We start from the raw sequence: 17,178 nt of genomic DNA, 5'->3' as shown, positions 1-17,178 counted from the left end.
CTGACTCTCCTCTACAATCAGGGAAGGTCTCCTCTTACCTGGTGATGTGAGGGGCTGGTGGTCCTCCATCATGACCTCCTTGTACAGGTCCTTGTGTCCTTCTACATACTCCCACTCCTCCATGGAGAAATAGACAGCCACATCCTGACATCTTATAGGAACCTGACACACACAATGACACAGTCATCCCCCGGACCCCTCCCTTGTGTTATTATATCATGTCCCAGCATTCCCGGCAGCGCTCACCTCTCCGCTCAGCAGCTCAGTGATCCTGGAGGTAAGTTCTAGGATCTTCTGCTCATGTATCAGTGAATGAGGTGGAGGCTGGGTGATGGGGCTCTGGGTCCATCCTCCTGACACACGGGGGGTCACACACTCACCAGACGACTTCTTCACTACTGTGTAATCCTGTGTATGGGGAGACACTGATCACTACATAGATCCTAAGAATCCTTCACCTCTCCAGTCATTTCCCTGTTGTATTCCTAGAGATAAGAGCCGTGTCCTGGGAGACTCTCACCTCTCCAGTTATCCAGTAGATGATCTCTAGGGTGAGGTCCAGGATCCGGGCAGCCGTGGTTCTGTCCTGCTCCATCCCCGGTGGATCATTAATAGAAATCACCATAATCTATCAAAAGAAAACATTACATATAGAAAGTTGGATACCTAAGAAACCGAGGGGATTGAGTACAAAATGAGACATGGAAGAAGATCTTACATGAAGAGAAGAAATATATATATATCACAACCTGGGAATTATAAAAGACGTATCATACAATGGAGAAGCTATAGAAATGTCCCCTGTACATTGAGCAGCCCTGTTACTTAGTTGCCCGGTCACTATGAAGTAGTATGGAAGAGACCTGGAAGTCTGAACACGTCTATACTTGAACGGTCTCTGAGAACTTTGCAAAACCCTCCTTTCTGGACCTCTCAGGCTTCCATAGTGAGGAAGACTCTACAACATCTGGGTCAGAGCATCTCCAAAACAAGTCACACATACCTTGTCCAATCACTGACCTGCACAGGTAACTGCCAGGAGGCTACAGGACCTGCGGTGATGTCACAGTCATGTGATTTAATGTAGAAAAAAATGTTTAAGGACCTTTGATGATGTCACACTGGTCACATGACAGGAAGTGTTGATCAATCTCTGCTGCTTTACTCCTCCCCCCCCTCCCCATGTGACTGTGACCTCATCACAGGTCCTGTCATGAATATAATATTTACAATGACTCTTTTTAGGGTGTTTTATTGCCCTTTAGAGGGTCCATTACGCATCACGTTTATCTAAGGCTGATAATTAGATCACATCTTATGAGGATAAAACTATTTGTTAGTAGTTTCTGTTGATCCAGGAAGTTATTCTGACGCCATATGAAGGGTCGGGGAGGAATTTTTCCCTTCTTTGGGACAATTGGCATCAGGCGTGTCGGGTTTTTCCATTTTTTCGAATCAACACAGTGTAATTTAACCCCTTAACGCCAATGCCCCTTTTTGTTTTTGCATTTCCATGTCTCGCCTTCAAAAACGTATAACTTTTTTATTTTTCCATGTACAGAGCTGTGCGAGGCCTTGTTTTCTGTGTAACAAATTGCACTTCATAGTTACAGTATGTGATATTCCATGCTGTGTACTGGGAAGCGGGAAAAAAATTCCATATTCCGTGAAATTGGTGAAAAAAAATTCATATGCACTGTTTTCTTGTGAGCTTAGATTTTACGGCTTTCACTGTGCGCCCCAAATGACAGGTCTACTTTATTCTTTTGTTCAGTGCAATCATGGGGAGGAGCCGGGAAGCCAGAAGACGAGCCGCGCGGACATCGGGGCCACCGGAGGGTGAGTATATAAGTTTTATTATTTTTTTAAATTCTGGGCTGGCTATATACTACTGGGGGCAAGCTGTATACTACTGGGGGCAAGCTGTATACTACTGGGGGCAAGCTGTATACTACTGGGGGCAAGCTGTATACTACTGGGGGCTGGCTGTATACTACCGGGGACTGGCTGTATACTACTGGGGGCAGGCTGGGCTGTATACTACACGGGGCAGGCTGGGGTGCTGTATACTACTGGGGACTGGCTGTATACTACTGGGGGCAAGCTGTATACTACTAGAGGCAAGCTGTATACTACTGGGGGCTGGCTGTATACTACTGGGGACTGGCTGTATACTACTGGGGGCAGGCTGGGCTGTATACTACACGGGGCAGGCTGGGGTGCTGTATACTACTGGGGGCAGGCTGGGCTGTATACTACACGGGGCAGGCTGGGGTGCTGTATACTACTGGGGACTGGCTGTATACTACTGGGGGCAAGCTGTATACTACTAGAGGCAAGCTGTATACTACTGGAGGCAAGCTGTATACTACTGGAGGCAAGCTGTATACTACTGGGGGCAAGCTGTATACTACTGGGGGCAAGCTGTATACTACTGGGGGAATGCTGTATACTACTGGGGGCAGGCTGTATACTACTGGGGGCAAGCTAGGCTGGCTGTATACTACTGGGGGGTGGCTGTATACTACTGGGGCAGGCTGGGGTGGCTGTATACTACTGGGGCAGGCTGGGGTGGCTGTATACTACTGGGGCAGGCTGGGGTGGCTGTATACTACTGGGGGCAGGCTCTTGTGGCTGTATACTACTGGGGGCAGGCTGCGGTGGCTGTATACTACTGGGGGCAGTGCTGTATACTACTGGGGGCAGTGCTGTATACTACTGGGGCAGGCTGGGGTGGCTGTATACTACTGGGGGCAGGCTGCGGTGGCTGTATACTACTGGGGGCAGGCTGTATACTACTGGGGGCAGGCTGGGGTGGTTGTATACTACTGGGGGCAGTGCTGTATTCTGCAGGGGGCAGGCTGTATATTATAGGGGGCTGGCTGGCTATATACTAGGGGGGGGTCTGTGACCAATGCATTTCCCACCCTTGGCTTATACTCGAGTCAATAGGTTTTTACCAGTTTTTGGTGGTAAAATTAGGGGTCTCGGCTTATACTCAAGTATATACGGTAAACACTGGGAAAAACGTTATTATATTTTGATAGATCGGACATTTTCGGATGCGGCAATATCTCACATGTTTATGATATTTACTATTTATATCAGTTCTAGGGAAAGGGGGGTGATTTGAATTTCTCGGATTTTTTCTATGTATATATTTATTTTTTTTTCAACTTTTTAAAAAAATCTTTTACTTTAACCCTAGGTTATCTGATTGATTCCACCATATATCCTGCATAGTACAGTATGGCAGTATATGTGTATTTTGCACATTATCTATTACAATGTGCAAATCCACATTACAATAGATAGCCTAAGACATTACAGCTTTTGTGTGACCCGAGGCTGTCATGGCAACAGATTGCTGCTTCTCGATGACATCACAGGGAGCGACGACCCAAGCCAAGATGGCGGCGCCGGGGGGGTTTCGGGGGGGGGGGGGGGGGTTTGTAGGGCGCAATATGATTTAGCATTTTGCAATTATATTGTAAGATCTGTGCCCTTCAGCGCCCACCTATGTCCATAAAGTACCTAGGATGCGCTGATGAATGTGATTCGGTTCTTCTGTACTGAACACTGCTTTAGGCCTCATTCAAACGAACGTATGGATACAGCTGTGCACAGGAGAGCGCCTCCCCTCCCCTCTCCATAGAGAAGCAAGAGGCTGGTGCCACAACCCAGCAAAATATGGGGTATGTGCTCACCGCACCGTGACCGGGCACAATAGGCGTCAATGGGGACCGATATCCGTCCGCAAACAGTGTGGCTGGATATCGGTCCCATTACGTTTGTCTGAATGAGGCCTTATTCTTTTTCCTGGCTTTCTTAAAGGAAACCTACCACCCTGGATCTACCTGTTAAGGTAGATCCAGTGGCAGGTTCCTCTAATTTGCGCTAGTCCTTTAGTGCCCCAAATCTTTTAGAAATTTTAATGGTCCTTATATGCAAATTTACTAAAGAGGCTACTTGGGTATGGAGTAGCTGGAGCTCAGCTACACGGCGCGGCTACTCCAAACCCCAGTAGCCTCTTGCGATCCATCTACCAATACATCTTTAGTGCACAGCTACGAGGAGCCACGCGCACTCGTCTGCAAAGGTTTCTTCGCATGCGCAGAGCGCAGGTTGGCGGCTTTGCTCTCTGCCCCAAAGCCGGAGTTACGGGGCATGCGCAGAAGTCGGCTTCACGGACGAAAATCTATTGGTAGGTGGAATAGCCGGCTGGGCGTGGAGTAGCCTCACCGTGTAGCCTCAGCTCCGGCTACTCCACGCCCCAGTAGCCTCTTTAGTACATTTGCATATAAGGGCCATTGAAGATTCTAAGATTTGGGGCTACAGATTAGAGGAACCTGCCACCTGATCTACCTTGATAGGTAGATCCGTGGTGGTAGGTTTCCTTTCATTTCCACCACACCTGTCTATCACCTGTAGATATCGCTCTGGGTTGTAAAGTTTATTTAGATGATATAGACAGGATCTTCTTTTCCTGATGATATGTCAGGGAACCGGTCCAGTCACAGTCTGGACTAAGACTCCTACATCTCATAAAAGGTTTCTCTCTGTGCTCGATATAAGTCTTAGGCTGGATTCACACGACCAGTGCCCGCCGTACCGTAGCACGGCGGGCACACGGCAGCGTGCGGGGAGAGGAGGAGGGGGAGAGCGCTGCTCACCCCCGCCCCTCTCCATAGGGATATATGGCGCACGGCGCCGTATGCCCTGAAAAAATAGGACATGTTCTATTTTTTCACGGGGCACGGAGCAGTACCGCTCCCGTAGGGCGCCGCGCGCCCATTGCCGTCTATGGGGGACGTATATCGGCCGTATATACGTCCCCCTTGCGGTAGTGTGAATGCAGCCTTTGTAGTTTGCTGGTGTTTATTTTGACATCTGTATCTTGGTTTTCTGACAGGTTCTGATCAGTTTAACCTGTCTAATTCTTTACTGCTTTGTCCTCTTGGTTTGTACCCGTATTTGTCGACTACTCTTCTATGTTTGTATTGTCTAGTCCTTGTCTCTGTGTTTATACTTTGGCGCAGAAAGGGACTGCCGACCAGTTGTCACCTATCATTAGGGGGAGGCTGGGCAATAAGGAAGGGACAGCTGGAAAGGTGGTTTAGTTTTAGGGATCACTGTTCTTGTCTATCCAAGGCTTTCCCTCACTACATTACATTACACTGCGTGAAATATATGTATCCAAAAGTGGTGGCGATAAAAAATATACCTTATTCCACAAAAAAAACAATCCATCATACAATAATTTTAATGGAAATTTGACAATAAAAAAAAATAAATGTGTTTAATCTTTGAGGCACAGAATAGGCCAAGTGCCCAAACTACAGCAAAAAAACCCCCACTTATTTATCAAAGTGCAACACAATTTTATCAGCAACTTGCTCCCTGCTCTGCCACAGCTTTCAATCGTATTGGCATCCTGAGGACAGCAATACAGTAAAAAGGAGGGGAAATTCAGATTATCAGCTTGTATCTTCACTCCAGGGTAACGAACAGGAAGAACCACGGAGCAGAAGCTGTAACGATAATCCAGACCTCCTAGGACCGTGATGGCTAACCTATGGCACTGGTGGTGGAGGTTGCACTCGGAGCCCTTTCTGTGGGCACTCAGGCCATCACCAGAGAGGACTCCAGGCATCTTCCTGCAGTCCCAGACAGCCCAGGACTTGCTGTGCACAGAGCTATATTAATGTGACAGTGCTACCTGGGACTATTTCCTGCTTTATTGGTGCCTCAGGGGCTGGTATCAATGAAAACTGTGACCGAGAAGGGAGTATAAATCACTAATTACATTTCTGTGTTGGCACTTTGCGATAAATAAGCGGGTCTTTGTTGTAGTTTGGGCACTCGGTCTCTAAAAGGTTTGCCATCACTGTCCTAGGACCTCCCGCAGTCCCAGGAAGTGTTGCTGAACACAGCACATCGAGGGCTATCCAGGGTCGCAGGATGGTGCCCCCTCTTTCTGTCTGTCAAAGTCTGTCCTGGGGTGATGACTGGGTGCCCACAGAGATGGCTATGAGGGCCTCCTCGGGCTCCCGAGTCATAGGTTGGCCACCATTGGGCTAGACCTTTAGGAAATACATATTCTGTTTGTCACTGATGAGTAGATGGCACCGAATTACCCACCAGACACTAAGAATCAAGATGTCTTCTCCTCTGTCAATGAAACATGTCCCACATTTTGGATACCGATTCGGGTTCCACCATTATGAATTCTTTGATGTTTCGCAAGACTTGATTTGTGGTTAAAACGTTTCCCACATTCTGAACATGAAAATGGTTTCTCTCCTGTGTGAATTCTCTGATGTTCGATAAGACTAACTTTCTGACTAAAGTACTTACCACATTCAAAACATATAAACGGGTCGTCTCTGGTGTGAGCCCTCTGATGTTTAATCAGCGCCGATTTCTGCCGAAAACATCTTCCACATTCTGGACAAGAAAACGGCGTCTCCCCCGTGTGAATTCTCAGATGCTCCAAAAGAGTCGATTTCCGACTAAAACACTTCCCACATTCAGAACATATAAATGGATCTTCCGGTGTGTGAATTCTCTGATGTTTCACAATCCCCGATTTCTGTCTGAAACATTTCCCGCACTCAGAACATGAAAATGGCTTCTCCCCCGTGTGAATTCTCTGGTGATTCACAAGATTTGATCTCTGGCCAAAGCATTTCCCACATTCTGAACATGAATATGGCTTCTCCCCGCTATGGATTCTAAGATGATCTATTAGAATCGACTTCTTACCAAAACATTTCCCGCATTCGGAACACGGAAACGGTTTCTCTCCCGTGTGGCTTCGCAGATGATCCATAAGAGTCGCTTTCTGAGTAAAACATTTCTCACATTCGGGACATGAAAAGGGCTTCTCCTCGGTGTGAGTTCTCTGATGGTGGATTAAGACTGATTTATAGGCAAAACACCTCCCACATTCTGAACATGAGAATGGTTTCTCCATCGTGTGATATTTCCGGTGCCTCTCGAGAGAAGCTTTATCCTTAAAGCATTTGAAGCACAGAGAACACGACAAGGGTTTCTCATCTCCATGAATAGTTTCATTAATAGAAAGATCAAATCTCAGTTTGAAATGTTCCCCCTTCCTATGTCCAGTATGGTCGACCATTGGTGATTGACTAGATGGAGGTTCCTGGTCACCGGTGGACAGATCTGTGCTTTGAGGGACCAGGGGGATTTGAATTATTGAAATATTATCTAGTATGGAATTATTATCTTCTTCTTCATGATAGGGAGATAAAAGGGGAGCTCCACATGAGTCTCCCATCACCTTGTCGCCTGTAACAACAAAGAGACAAACTTTACAAAGTCAAAATGGGTGAACGAGACCAAGAAGACTCGAAGGGGCTGAACAAACTCTATGAAGGCATCTGCTTTCAGTATAGAATCCTGGCCCCCAAATATCTTTCTTCATATCTTTGTTATCCATGGCTCCTCCCTTCTAAAATCAACTTTTAAAAGTATGCTGAGGGGCTCTACAGGGCATTACCAGAGCCCTTCCGTGTTGTGGCTCCCTGCTTGATGGAATGTCACACTGTAAGAGGTGAAGGTGCTACTGTGCAGCATGTAAATGGGGTTTGGCAATGCCCCAGAGCCCTTATGGCTCATTAGCATAATTTTAAAAGTTGATTTTAGAAGGAAGGATGCCATGGATAAGAAATATAAGAAGATTCCCACAGTTCCAGTGTCTGGGTCTATGAGTAATGTCCCGGGTTTATCAGGATGGATTATGATGGGAGATTTCCTTTAAGCACAAAAAAAACTTTACTCTGATAAACCCGGTAAAAATATTCATTGTCACGATTAGTTTTAGGGGGGCACTGCACACACATTAATATGCTACAGGGGGCATTAGAAGTTATTACTAGATGTTATTATCACCGCATCTATTTTCATGCATTTGTACGGGAGTAGCTCTTATTCCATGATTAATGAAAGGTTCTTACCATCCAATAACTCCGATACTGGGTTTTCTATTTCACCTGTCGATCCATTCTCACTCCCCTGTACAAATCGGACATTACAGGAAAACAACTGTATTACTATAAAAACTCAATGCTATAAAAATTCAAAGAAAATCTCATCTTCTCCTACCTGATGATCGGGTGGGACCTCCTGCTTTATTCCGGGCCAGTCCTGGGAATCTGGAGGACGGGGACATCTCTCTGGTGGATCTCTCCTACTGGATCCATCTATAGGACATAACACAGTGACTGATACATTGTCTACATGTGATGAGCAGATGATGGGGGAATCTCGCTGACTCTCCTCTACAATCAGGGAAGGTCTCCTCTTACCTGGTGATGTGAGGGGCTGGTGGTCCTCCATCATGACCTCCTTGTACAGGTCCTTGTGTCCTTCTACATACTCCCACTCCTCCATGGAGAAATAGACAGCCACATCCTGACATCTTATAGGAACCTGACACACACAATGACACAGTCATCCCCCGGACCCCTCCCTTGTGTTATTATATCATGTCCCAGCATTCCCGGCAGCGCTCACCTCTCCGCTCAGCAGCTCAGTGATCCTGGAGGTAAGTTCTAGGATCTTCTGCTCATGTATCAGTGAATGAGGTGGAGGCTGGGTGATGGGGCTCTGGGTCCATCCTCCTGACACACGGGGGGTCACACACTCACCAGACGACTTCTTCACTACTGTGTAATCCTGTGTATGGGGAGACACTGATCACTACATAGATCCTAAGAATCCTTCACCTCTCCAGTCATTTCCCTGTTGTATTCCTAGAGATAAGAGCCGTGTCCTGGGAGACTCTCACCTCTCCAGTTATCCAGTAGATGATCTCTAGGGTGAGGTCCAGGATCCGGGCAGCCATGGTTCTGTCCTGCTCCATCCCTGCTGGGTCGCTGATGGAAATGTCCATTGTTCCTCAACATTAAATTTTACATGTGATAGTCCTGTACCTGAGGAACCTGCAGATAAAAAAAGAGCAAAATCACATCTACAAGAATGTACCTCCAGAAGCCTCTTCTCACGCTGCCTGCACCACCATATCCCCCTCTTGCACCCTGCATCCCCATATCCCCTCTTTCTCGCTGAGCCTGAACCCCCATATCCCCTCTTTCTCGCTGAGCCTGAACCCCCATATCCCCTCTTTCTCGCTGAGCCTGCACCCCCATATCCCCTCTTTCTCTTGCACCCTGCATCCCCATATCCCCTCTTTCTCGCTGAGCCTGAACCCCCATATCCCCTCTTTCTCGCTGAGCCTGAACCCCCATATCCCCTCTTTCTCGCTGAGCCTGCACCCCCATATCCCCTCTTTCTCTTGCACCCTGCACCCCCATATTCCCTCTTTCTCGCTGAGCCTGCACCCCCATATCTCCTCTTTCTTGCTGAGCCTGCACCCCCATATCCCCTCTTTCTCTTGCACCCTGCACCCCCATAACCCTCTTTCTGGCTGAGCCTGCACCCCCATATCCCCTCTTTCTCTTGCACCCTGCACGCCCATATCCCCTCTTTCTCTTGCACCCTGCACCCCCATATCCCCTCTTTCTCACTGAGCCTGCACCCCCATATCCCCTCTTTCTGGCTGAGCCTGCACACCCATATCCCCTCTTTCTGGCCGAGCCTGCACTGCTATCTTCCCTCTGTTGCACGCCATCTCCTCCTCGGTTCCCTCATTACCTTCCTCCAGTATTTGCTCCTACATAACACCGCACTCTCCTGTAAACTCTGGAGTTGCTCCTCCCACTGACATATCTGGTCACATGGTCATGACATCATCAAAAGGTCCTTTATCCCATTAGGCAAAAGACTCAACTAGCATCAAAATACCTTCAGGACCTGTGATGATGTCACAGTCATGTGATCAGTTAGGTATATAATGGGCTCGCTGTCCTTGAGGACATCACACTCGTTACTTGATCTGAACTACGATAGACACCTCCTGTCATGGAAGGGATTACGGTGCCTGTAATCACTGATCCAGGGGCCTGGTGAATGGCACGGGACCTCCCCAATCATAGCTTCTCCTCAGAAATGAGGAAATAGACCTTACAGGGAAGCTTAAAGGACACCTGTCATCAGGTCTGTGTCACTAGTCCTGTCACCTCTACCTGTTGGAGCAGCTCACAAGGATCCATCCCAGCCTTTATCTAGTTATTTCATACATTAATCATTGTAAAATCATCTATTCTTTATCATGTAAATGAGGCTGGTCACATGGTCAGAGGCAGTGATGTCAGCCCTGTTACTCCTCCCCTCTCCTTCCCCTGCTCATGTCTATGTGTAATGTATAGTAAAGCATGGCTAGTGTGTGTGCTGCATCTGCTGACATGCTGCATCCTCCTAATATACAGGTGAGAGACACAGACATCAGCTACACATGAATCTGACATGTTCTGCTGTAACATGGCTGTCTGGAGCTGCTGTATCTCTCCTATACACACACACACATGCACACACAGGCTGCAGGGGCCACCAGCACCAGGAAGCACATCATTATACAGCCTCACATCATTATACAGGCTGTCAGTCAAGCACTGGGGGCGTGGCCACCAGCACCAGGAAGCACATCATTATACAGCCTCACATCATTATACAGGCTGTCAGTCATGCACTGGGGGTGTGGCTGTGCCTCCCTCTCATGAATAGAGTGGACAGCTTGAATATGCTAATGCTTCATTGGACATTTCACAGGTCATTTGCATACAGCTTTAGGACCTCATTGCTTAGGTTTACAGGCATGTAGAGGGACAGTGAAGGGATAGAGGCAATGCTCTCTAATGGCAGTTTATGAATATATATTTAGTTTAGGGGGGCTATTTTTCATGACGGGTTCTCTTTAAGGTCTGGAAAACTTATTTGAATATTACCCAGAATCCCCTAGTGGAGCATCAGTGGCTATAAGTCTCCAAGGCCTTGATTGGCAAAGTTTTTTTCTGTAGAGACCCATATTTTTAAAGAATGGAAGGAGGTACTGTCCTTCTGCCCAAACCCTACTGCGGAGATAGAAAGGGAACTTCATACTCTAGGCCAGGGGTCAGGAACCTTTTTGGCTGAGAGAGCCATGAACACCACATATTTTAAAATGTTATTCCGTAAGAGCCGTACCATATGCACATGCCCCCCCAGTAGATAGGTAGTCCCAATATCATGGGTGCCCCTGTGATCTAGGTCTCGGATCGCAGGCACACCCGGGATCCTCTCCCGCGCCCCTTTCCGAACTCACTCAATTCACCTCTTTCCGGCTCCCGTCCTGGCTGGCCAGCGCACGTCGGCACTTGCAGAATTAAAAGGCCAGTGCGCGGCTGATTGGCGCTGCCCACTTCCTGGGTTCCTATAAAGACCAGCGGCTCCCAGCATTCCCCGTCGGATCTTAGTGCTTCATGCCTATGAGGAAGCTTTCCACAGTGTTTCCTTCCCAAGTGTTGACCCCCCAGACCTGTTCCTGATTCTGCTCCTTCGCTGCCAGCCCTGACCTCTTGCTCTGTCCCCGACCACGCATCATTGCCGCCTGCCTTGACGGTCTGCCTGTTCTTGACTATGTGACTGCCTAGTGATCCTGTACCTCGACCTTGGAAGCACCTTGGACAAGTCGTGCCTGTGGAAAGACCTGGTTGTACCATGCTGTAGACTGGTGGGCTCTGGTGAAGACTGGGAAACTGGTGAAGCTGCTCCAGAGACAGATGTGGTTAAGTCAATCAGAACAGCCAAGCAACACATTGAAAATCAAGAATTCCATACTGTAGTTTGTCCCAAAGACATGGGGGGAATTTGCCTCCCTGATTGCCGTCTCTACTATCTGTCCGCTGCCTATTCCAGCTTTCTAGACTTTTTCCACTGCAGAACCTCAAAGACTTGGATGGAATTATCACAAGCGACATGGACCAAGGACTTAACTTCTTCTCCCATGGACTTGGACCACAACGCCTAGAGACGCCACCCCACTCTGCTTCACAATGGCTCACAAGCATTATGAAAGGGGCAGGACAAAATCTCTCCTTGATTGATTAGAGGGGACCCCTATATCCAATCGTGGACAACCCCGCATTCCCACCAGGCGCTGCTTCTCCCTCTCTCAGAGGTTCATGATCGCCACCAGACATCAGCAAACAAAATCCTCTCCAGATGGTACAGAGTGCCCACACTACTGCACGAATGGTATCCTCAAGTCCCTGACGTCTGCTGGCGGTGCGGAAAGAGGCACCATGACCAACCATTGGTGGTCCTTCCCCGACTTGTAATTTTCTGGTCCACAGTTATCTCCTGCATCAAAACCGTCACTGGTGCCCTCATCCCAAACACCCCAGAGGGAAGACTTTTATTTATGTTTGACATACCGGCCGATAAATACAAGAAAACTCTCACTCGACACCTCTTACATGCTGCCAAGACAGTTATCCCCAGGAAATGGCGCTCAGACTCCCCTCCCTCCATTTCGGAATGGTTGGCGGAAATTTCCTCCACCCACAGGATGGAGGAGCTGATCGCACTCGAATTCTCCAACACACGGATACACCGGCAATCATTCCTCACCTCCCAGAATATCGAACACACAGGGACTGAAGTGTCGCCGTCAAAGTCGATCCCTCTCCGGAACTTATTGATACTCATTGCCCTAAAAGGCACCCGATTGCTTCATTGCCCTGTCATGCCATTGTTCTGTATTACATTTTTTTGGTATTTTATTCTGTGGCTCAATAAAAACCCTTTGAATAGAAATTCAAGAATTCCACAATCTCCAGCACGGACAGCAGATGATGCCGGCGCGGATCTAACAATATCTTTAAGATCTGCTACTTTGGCATAGAAAATATGCTATACATGAGATGATATAACAAATGTGTATATACCGTATATACCCCAGTATCAGCTGAGACCCCTAATTTTAAGACAAAAAAACTAGAAAACCTATTGACTGACGTATAAGCCGAGGGTGGGAAATGCATTGGTCACAGCCCCCCCCCCCCTGTAGTATATAGCCAGCAAGTCCCCTGTAGTATATAGCCACCCAGCCCCCTGTAGTATATAGCCATCCTTCCCCCTGTAGTATATAGCCATCCTGCCCCCCTGTAGTATACAACCAGCCAGCCCCCTGTAGTATACAACCAGCCAGCCCCCTGTAGTGCATAGCAAGCCAGCCCTGTGTAGTGTATAGCCTGCCAGCCCCCTGTAGTATACAGCCAGCCAGCCCCCTGTAGTATATAGACAGCCAGCCCCTGTAGTATACAGCCAGCCAGCCCCCTGTAGTATATAGACAGCCAGCCTCCTGTAGTATACAGCCAGCCAGCCCCCTGTTCTATACAGCCAGCCAGCCCCCTGTTGTATACAGCCTGCCAGCCCCTTGTAGTATATAAGCAGCCAGCCAGTCCCTGTAGTATACAGCCAGCCAGCCCCCTGGAGTATACAGCCAGCCAGCCCCCTGGAGTATACAGCCAGCCAGCCCCCTGGAGTATACAGCCAGCCAGCCCCCATGTAGTAGATAGCCTGCCAGCCCCCATGTAGTATACAGCCAGCCCCCTGTAGTATACAGCCAGCCAGCCCCCTGTAGTATACAGCCAGCCAGCCCCTGTCCCAAATATAATGCCTGTGGGAAAAAAAGTGGCTGATGTCATGGTGCCTGCAACGGACTGCGCAGGGAAACGGAGCCAATACCGGAGCCACGATGTATGGAAGAGGACCTGCCAGAGGTAGGGGGGGGGGGGGAAATGCATCGGGGGGGGGGGGGGGAGAGAGTACACTTTTTGTTTTTTTTCCTTACTCGGGTATAAGCTAAGTTAGGGTTTTTTAGCACATTTTTTGTATTTATATATGTATTTATATTTGTGGTGGATAACCCTCTGGTGTCCAGACATCGATATTTTTCCCCCAAACGCACTTTATATAAAGCAACAACTTGTAACTTTTGTAGGTTCTCTTTTTGGGTAATTACATATAAATAACATTCCAAACATCAAAGTGGAATCTCCCCCATATGAACCTTCAGATGTTCCATAAGATCATAACTCTGACTAAAATACTCTCCGCAGTGAAAACATATGAACGGCGGCTCCTTTACGTGTCCTTGTTTATGTCTCTGAAACGTGGAATTATGTCTGAAGCTTTTGCCACATTCCGTACATGAGAAGGGCTTCTCCCCCGTGTGAATTCTCTGATGTTCAATAAGAATAAATTTATGACTGAAACATTTGCCACATTCAGAACATCTAAATGGATCCTCCCCCGTGTGAATTCTCTGATGGTTCACAAGATCCGAGTTCTGCCGGAAATGTTTCCCACATTCTGAACACGAAAATGATTTGACTCCGGTGTGAACGTTTTCGTGCTTCCGAAGACTCGATTTCTGGAGGAAAGATTTCCCACATTCTGCACATGTAAACGGCCGCTCCCCCGTGTGGATTCTCAGATGCTCCTTCAGACTTGACTTCTTTGTAAAACATTTCCCACATTCCGCACATGGAAATGGCTTCACCCCCGTGTGAGTTCTCAGATGCTCAGTTAAAATAGATTTCTTTCCAAAACATTTCCCGCATTGTGAACATGAGAACGGCTTCTCCGCTGTGTTCTTATCAGTGGAGGGAAGAACTGAGGGTAGATGAGGAGTTATCGAATTATCTTCTGTGCTGATATCGTCTTCTACTTCATGTTTGGGAGATAAGAGGAGACGCTCATCAAAGTCTCCTTTTCCCTCCAGACCTATGGGGGAAAAAACAAAATGCTAGTTTCATAATAAAAAAATGTGATAGGTAAGATGAGATTCCTATTCTTGATGTAACATCAAAAGCATCATTCAGGGTGCTACAGAACATACAATAGAGGAGCCCATGCAGCCTCTAAACTTGACTCATCTCTGGCAAAACTCATGACTCATCTCTGGCAAAACTCATGACTCATCTCTGGCAAAACTCATGACTCATCTCTGGCAAAACTCATGACTCATCTCTGGCAAAACTCATGACTCATCTCTGGCAAAATATGACTCATCTCTTCTCATTTCACATGACTGAGGAGAAGGTTTTTTTTTTTTTTAGGTGAATGATAGATTTCACATCAAGATAATTCTAAAAAGGACATTTTATATCCAATCTGAGGGGCTGGTAGTTTAATGGGGTAATGTCAGTGTTCCGTTAAGATGGCAATATGTGTCTAAAGAAGGATCCATCTTTACCACATCAAATACAAAATCTGAATCTCTAGGGGGAGATTGGACTGGACGATGCAACTTTTGATCAGCCCGTTCCTTGGGTGTCCATTATCCTGTTATCACTGGATCATTACTTCACACCAGGAGATGACCTCGTCTTCTATCCACCATCATTTTGCCTTTCCGGGTCTCAGCTGCTAAAACTTGGACACATTTTCTTCCCTCCAAAATACCAAGGAAGACATTTACAGTGACAGACTCTTACCGGCCGCTGACACTGATGAGGGGATTATGAATCCACCTGTCGACCCAAAATGACTTTCCTGTAGGAACCACACGGTACAAAAAACACAGATAAGAAAAATATAAAAGAAAAATATAAGTAAATTCACATAAACTGATATTCAGGCCCATCTATAAATCTACACGAACATGAAAACTGCAGGGGCTCAGCACTTACCTCATGTTTTCTGTAATGTGTGTGTAAGTGAGGGGGGCAGGTAAGTTACCAATATACAATAAAACTTTACTGATCACCTAGGGGATATATATATATATATATATATATATATATATATATATATATACAGGCAGTCCCCGGGTTACATACAAGATAGGGTCCCGAGGTTTGTTCTTAAGTTGAATTTGTATGTAAGTCGAAACTGTATATTTTACAACTGTAGATCCAGACAAAAAAAATTTTGGCCCCAGTGACAATTGGAGTATAAACATTTTTTGCTGTAATGGGACCAAAGATTATCAATAAAGCTTCATTACAGACGCCTTACAGCTGATTATTGCAATCTGGGACTATAGTAAAGCATTCAGAAAGCTTCACCAGAGGTCAGAGGGGTCTGTCTGTAACTATGGGTTGTCTGTAAGTCGGGTGTCCTTAAGTAGGGGACCGCCTGTATACACATACACACACACATCTATCAATAGTTCTGATCCGTTTCTTGATATGGAAAGTGAAGCCTCCTGTTCTTTTACCTCATCAGCCGGAGATATCTGTCCATAAAATGGCCGCCGATGGAGGGTCATGTGACCTAACTATCTAAATTTTCATTCAGACGAAATGCGGACATTCAAGGTTATAATAAAAGAAGATCAAAGCTACCGGGGAGGTGAGTGATACACATCAGGTGATGTGATGGGACATGTCCTTTGGGTCTCGTTAGGAAGTTTTCATAAATTTTCTGACCAGGGGCCGCTGATAATTTTATTGAAGGGGGGGAACATGGTAACACAATCCCCCAAGATGGTTCTCAAGGGTTCATTGACGAGGAGGATTATATGTTGGCATTGAAAGGGTTAATGTTATTCTGAGGTAATTTTTGTATGCTCTGTGTTTCCCGCCTTTTTCATGAGGTAAAAGATTGTGTGCACTTTTCTGCCAGATGTTTGTTCCACAGATACTGCCTGCTGATTCGCTAAGGGTGAAGGTCAGCTGTGATTGGTGAACAGCTGGATCTATGGCAGCTCTGTAACCAGGCACAATATTGGAGGCAGCCAGCTGATTGGCAGCTGGCTACAGTGACTTACCAATAAACTGAACCGTCAGCAGTGTGTCTGGGCCAGTCTGAAGAAGAATCCGGTTACAACGCCCCAGCCCGCCCAAATTTACTATTTCTTCTGACCGTCGCAGTGCTAGGCTTCAAGGCTTCCTCCTGCAGTCCAAGACAGCCCAGGACGCGCCACATAAAAGTGGGTTTTGGTTGTAGTTTGGGCACTCAGTATCTAAAAGGTTCCCCATCACTGCTCTAGAGGATCAGTGACCCTTTCTCTACATGACCAAATTGTACAGCTAGAAACATTTAGACAAAATGTTTAATGAACCAGTCTATCGAGAATCAGCACAAATCTCACTCAGTCTCACTCACCTGATGATGGGGTGGGACCTCCTGCTTTATTCCTGGCCAGTCCTGGGAATGTGGAGGACGGGGACATCTCTCTGGTGGATCTCTCCTACTGGATCCATCTATAGGACATAACACAGTGACTGATACATTGTCTACATGTGATGAGCAGATGATGGGGGG

General features: G+C 47.0%; 2 protein-coding genes and 1 long non-coding RNA gene across 3 annotated transcripts in view; all 3 read right to left on the bottom strand.

Annotated features, from left to right (window-relative positions):
* Positions 1 to 32: 32 nt before the first annotated feature.
* Positions 33 to 1,106, bottom strand: LOC140120894 (gastrula zinc finger protein XlCGF53.1-like). The gene is made up of 3 exons (XM_072139929.1): positions 1,021 to 1,106; positions 521 to 628; positions 33 to 408 (listed from the first exon to the last, which is right to left on the bottom strand). The coding sequence occupies exons 2-3, from the start codon at positions 623 to 625 to the stop codon at positions 217 to 219; spliced, it is 297 nt and encodes a 98-aa protein (XP_071996030.1). The 5' UTR covers positions 626 to 628; positions 1,021 to 1,106; the 3' UTR covers positions 33 to 216.
* A 4,179-nt stretch (positions 1,107 to 5,285) lies between these two features.
* LOC140120798 (uncharacterized) overlaps positions 5,286 to 17,178 on the bottom strand; it is a 43,582-nt gene continuing 31,689 nt past the window's right edge. The window contains exons 9-15 of the mRNA XM_072139740.1: positions 17,020 to 17,112; positions 15,405 to 15,462; positions 13,952 to 14,691; positions 11,564 to 11,666; positions 8,128 to 8,177; positions 7,980 to 8,037; positions 5,286 to 7,311 (exon numbers count right to left, since the gene is read on the bottom strand). Coding sequence (XP_071995841.1) covers positions 6,155 to 7,311; positions 7,980 to 8,037; positions 8,128 to 8,177; positions 11,564 to 11,666; positions 13,952 to 14,691; positions 15,405 to 15,462; positions 17,020 to 17,112 — 2,259 coding nt within the window. The 3' untranslated portion in view covers positions 5,286 to 6,154. The remainder of the gene's footprint in view (positions 7,312 to 7,979; positions 8,038 to 8,127; positions 8,178 to 11,563; positions 11,667 to 13,951; positions 14,692 to 15,404; positions 15,463 to 17,019; positions 17,113 to 17,178) is intronic.
* LOC140120906 (uncharacterized) lies at positions 8,325 to 9,786 on the bottom strand. Its single transcript, XR_011853995.1, has 3 exons — positions 9,679 to 9,786; positions 8,813 to 8,966; positions 8,325 to 8,700 (listed from the first exon to the last, which is right to left on the bottom strand). It is a non-coding gene; the product is annotated as an uncharacterized lncRNA (long non-coding RNA).

The sequence above is a fragment of the Engystomops pustulosus genome, chromosome 3 (assembly GCF_040894005.1).
Source record: "Engystomops pustulosus chromosome 3, aEngPut4.maternal, whole genome shotgun sequence".
Lineage (NCBI taxonomy): Eukaryota > Metazoa > Chordata > Amphibia > Anura > Leptodactylidae > Engystomops > Engystomops pustulosus.
The sequence above is the reverse complement of the archived record's forward strand: the minus strand, read 5'-3'. Positions and strand labels throughout refer to the sequence as shown.

Bases quoted from the DNA above. Each gene is read 5' to 3' on its own strand.
- LOC140120894 (XM_072139929.1), bottom strand. From the start codon at position 625: ATGGTGATTTCTATTAATGATCCACCGGGGATGGAGCAGGACAGAACC. The intron at 409-520 runs GTGAGAGTCTCC...CCCCATACACAG, and splicing joins TCTACTGGATAACTGGAGAG to GATTACACAGTAGTGAAGAA.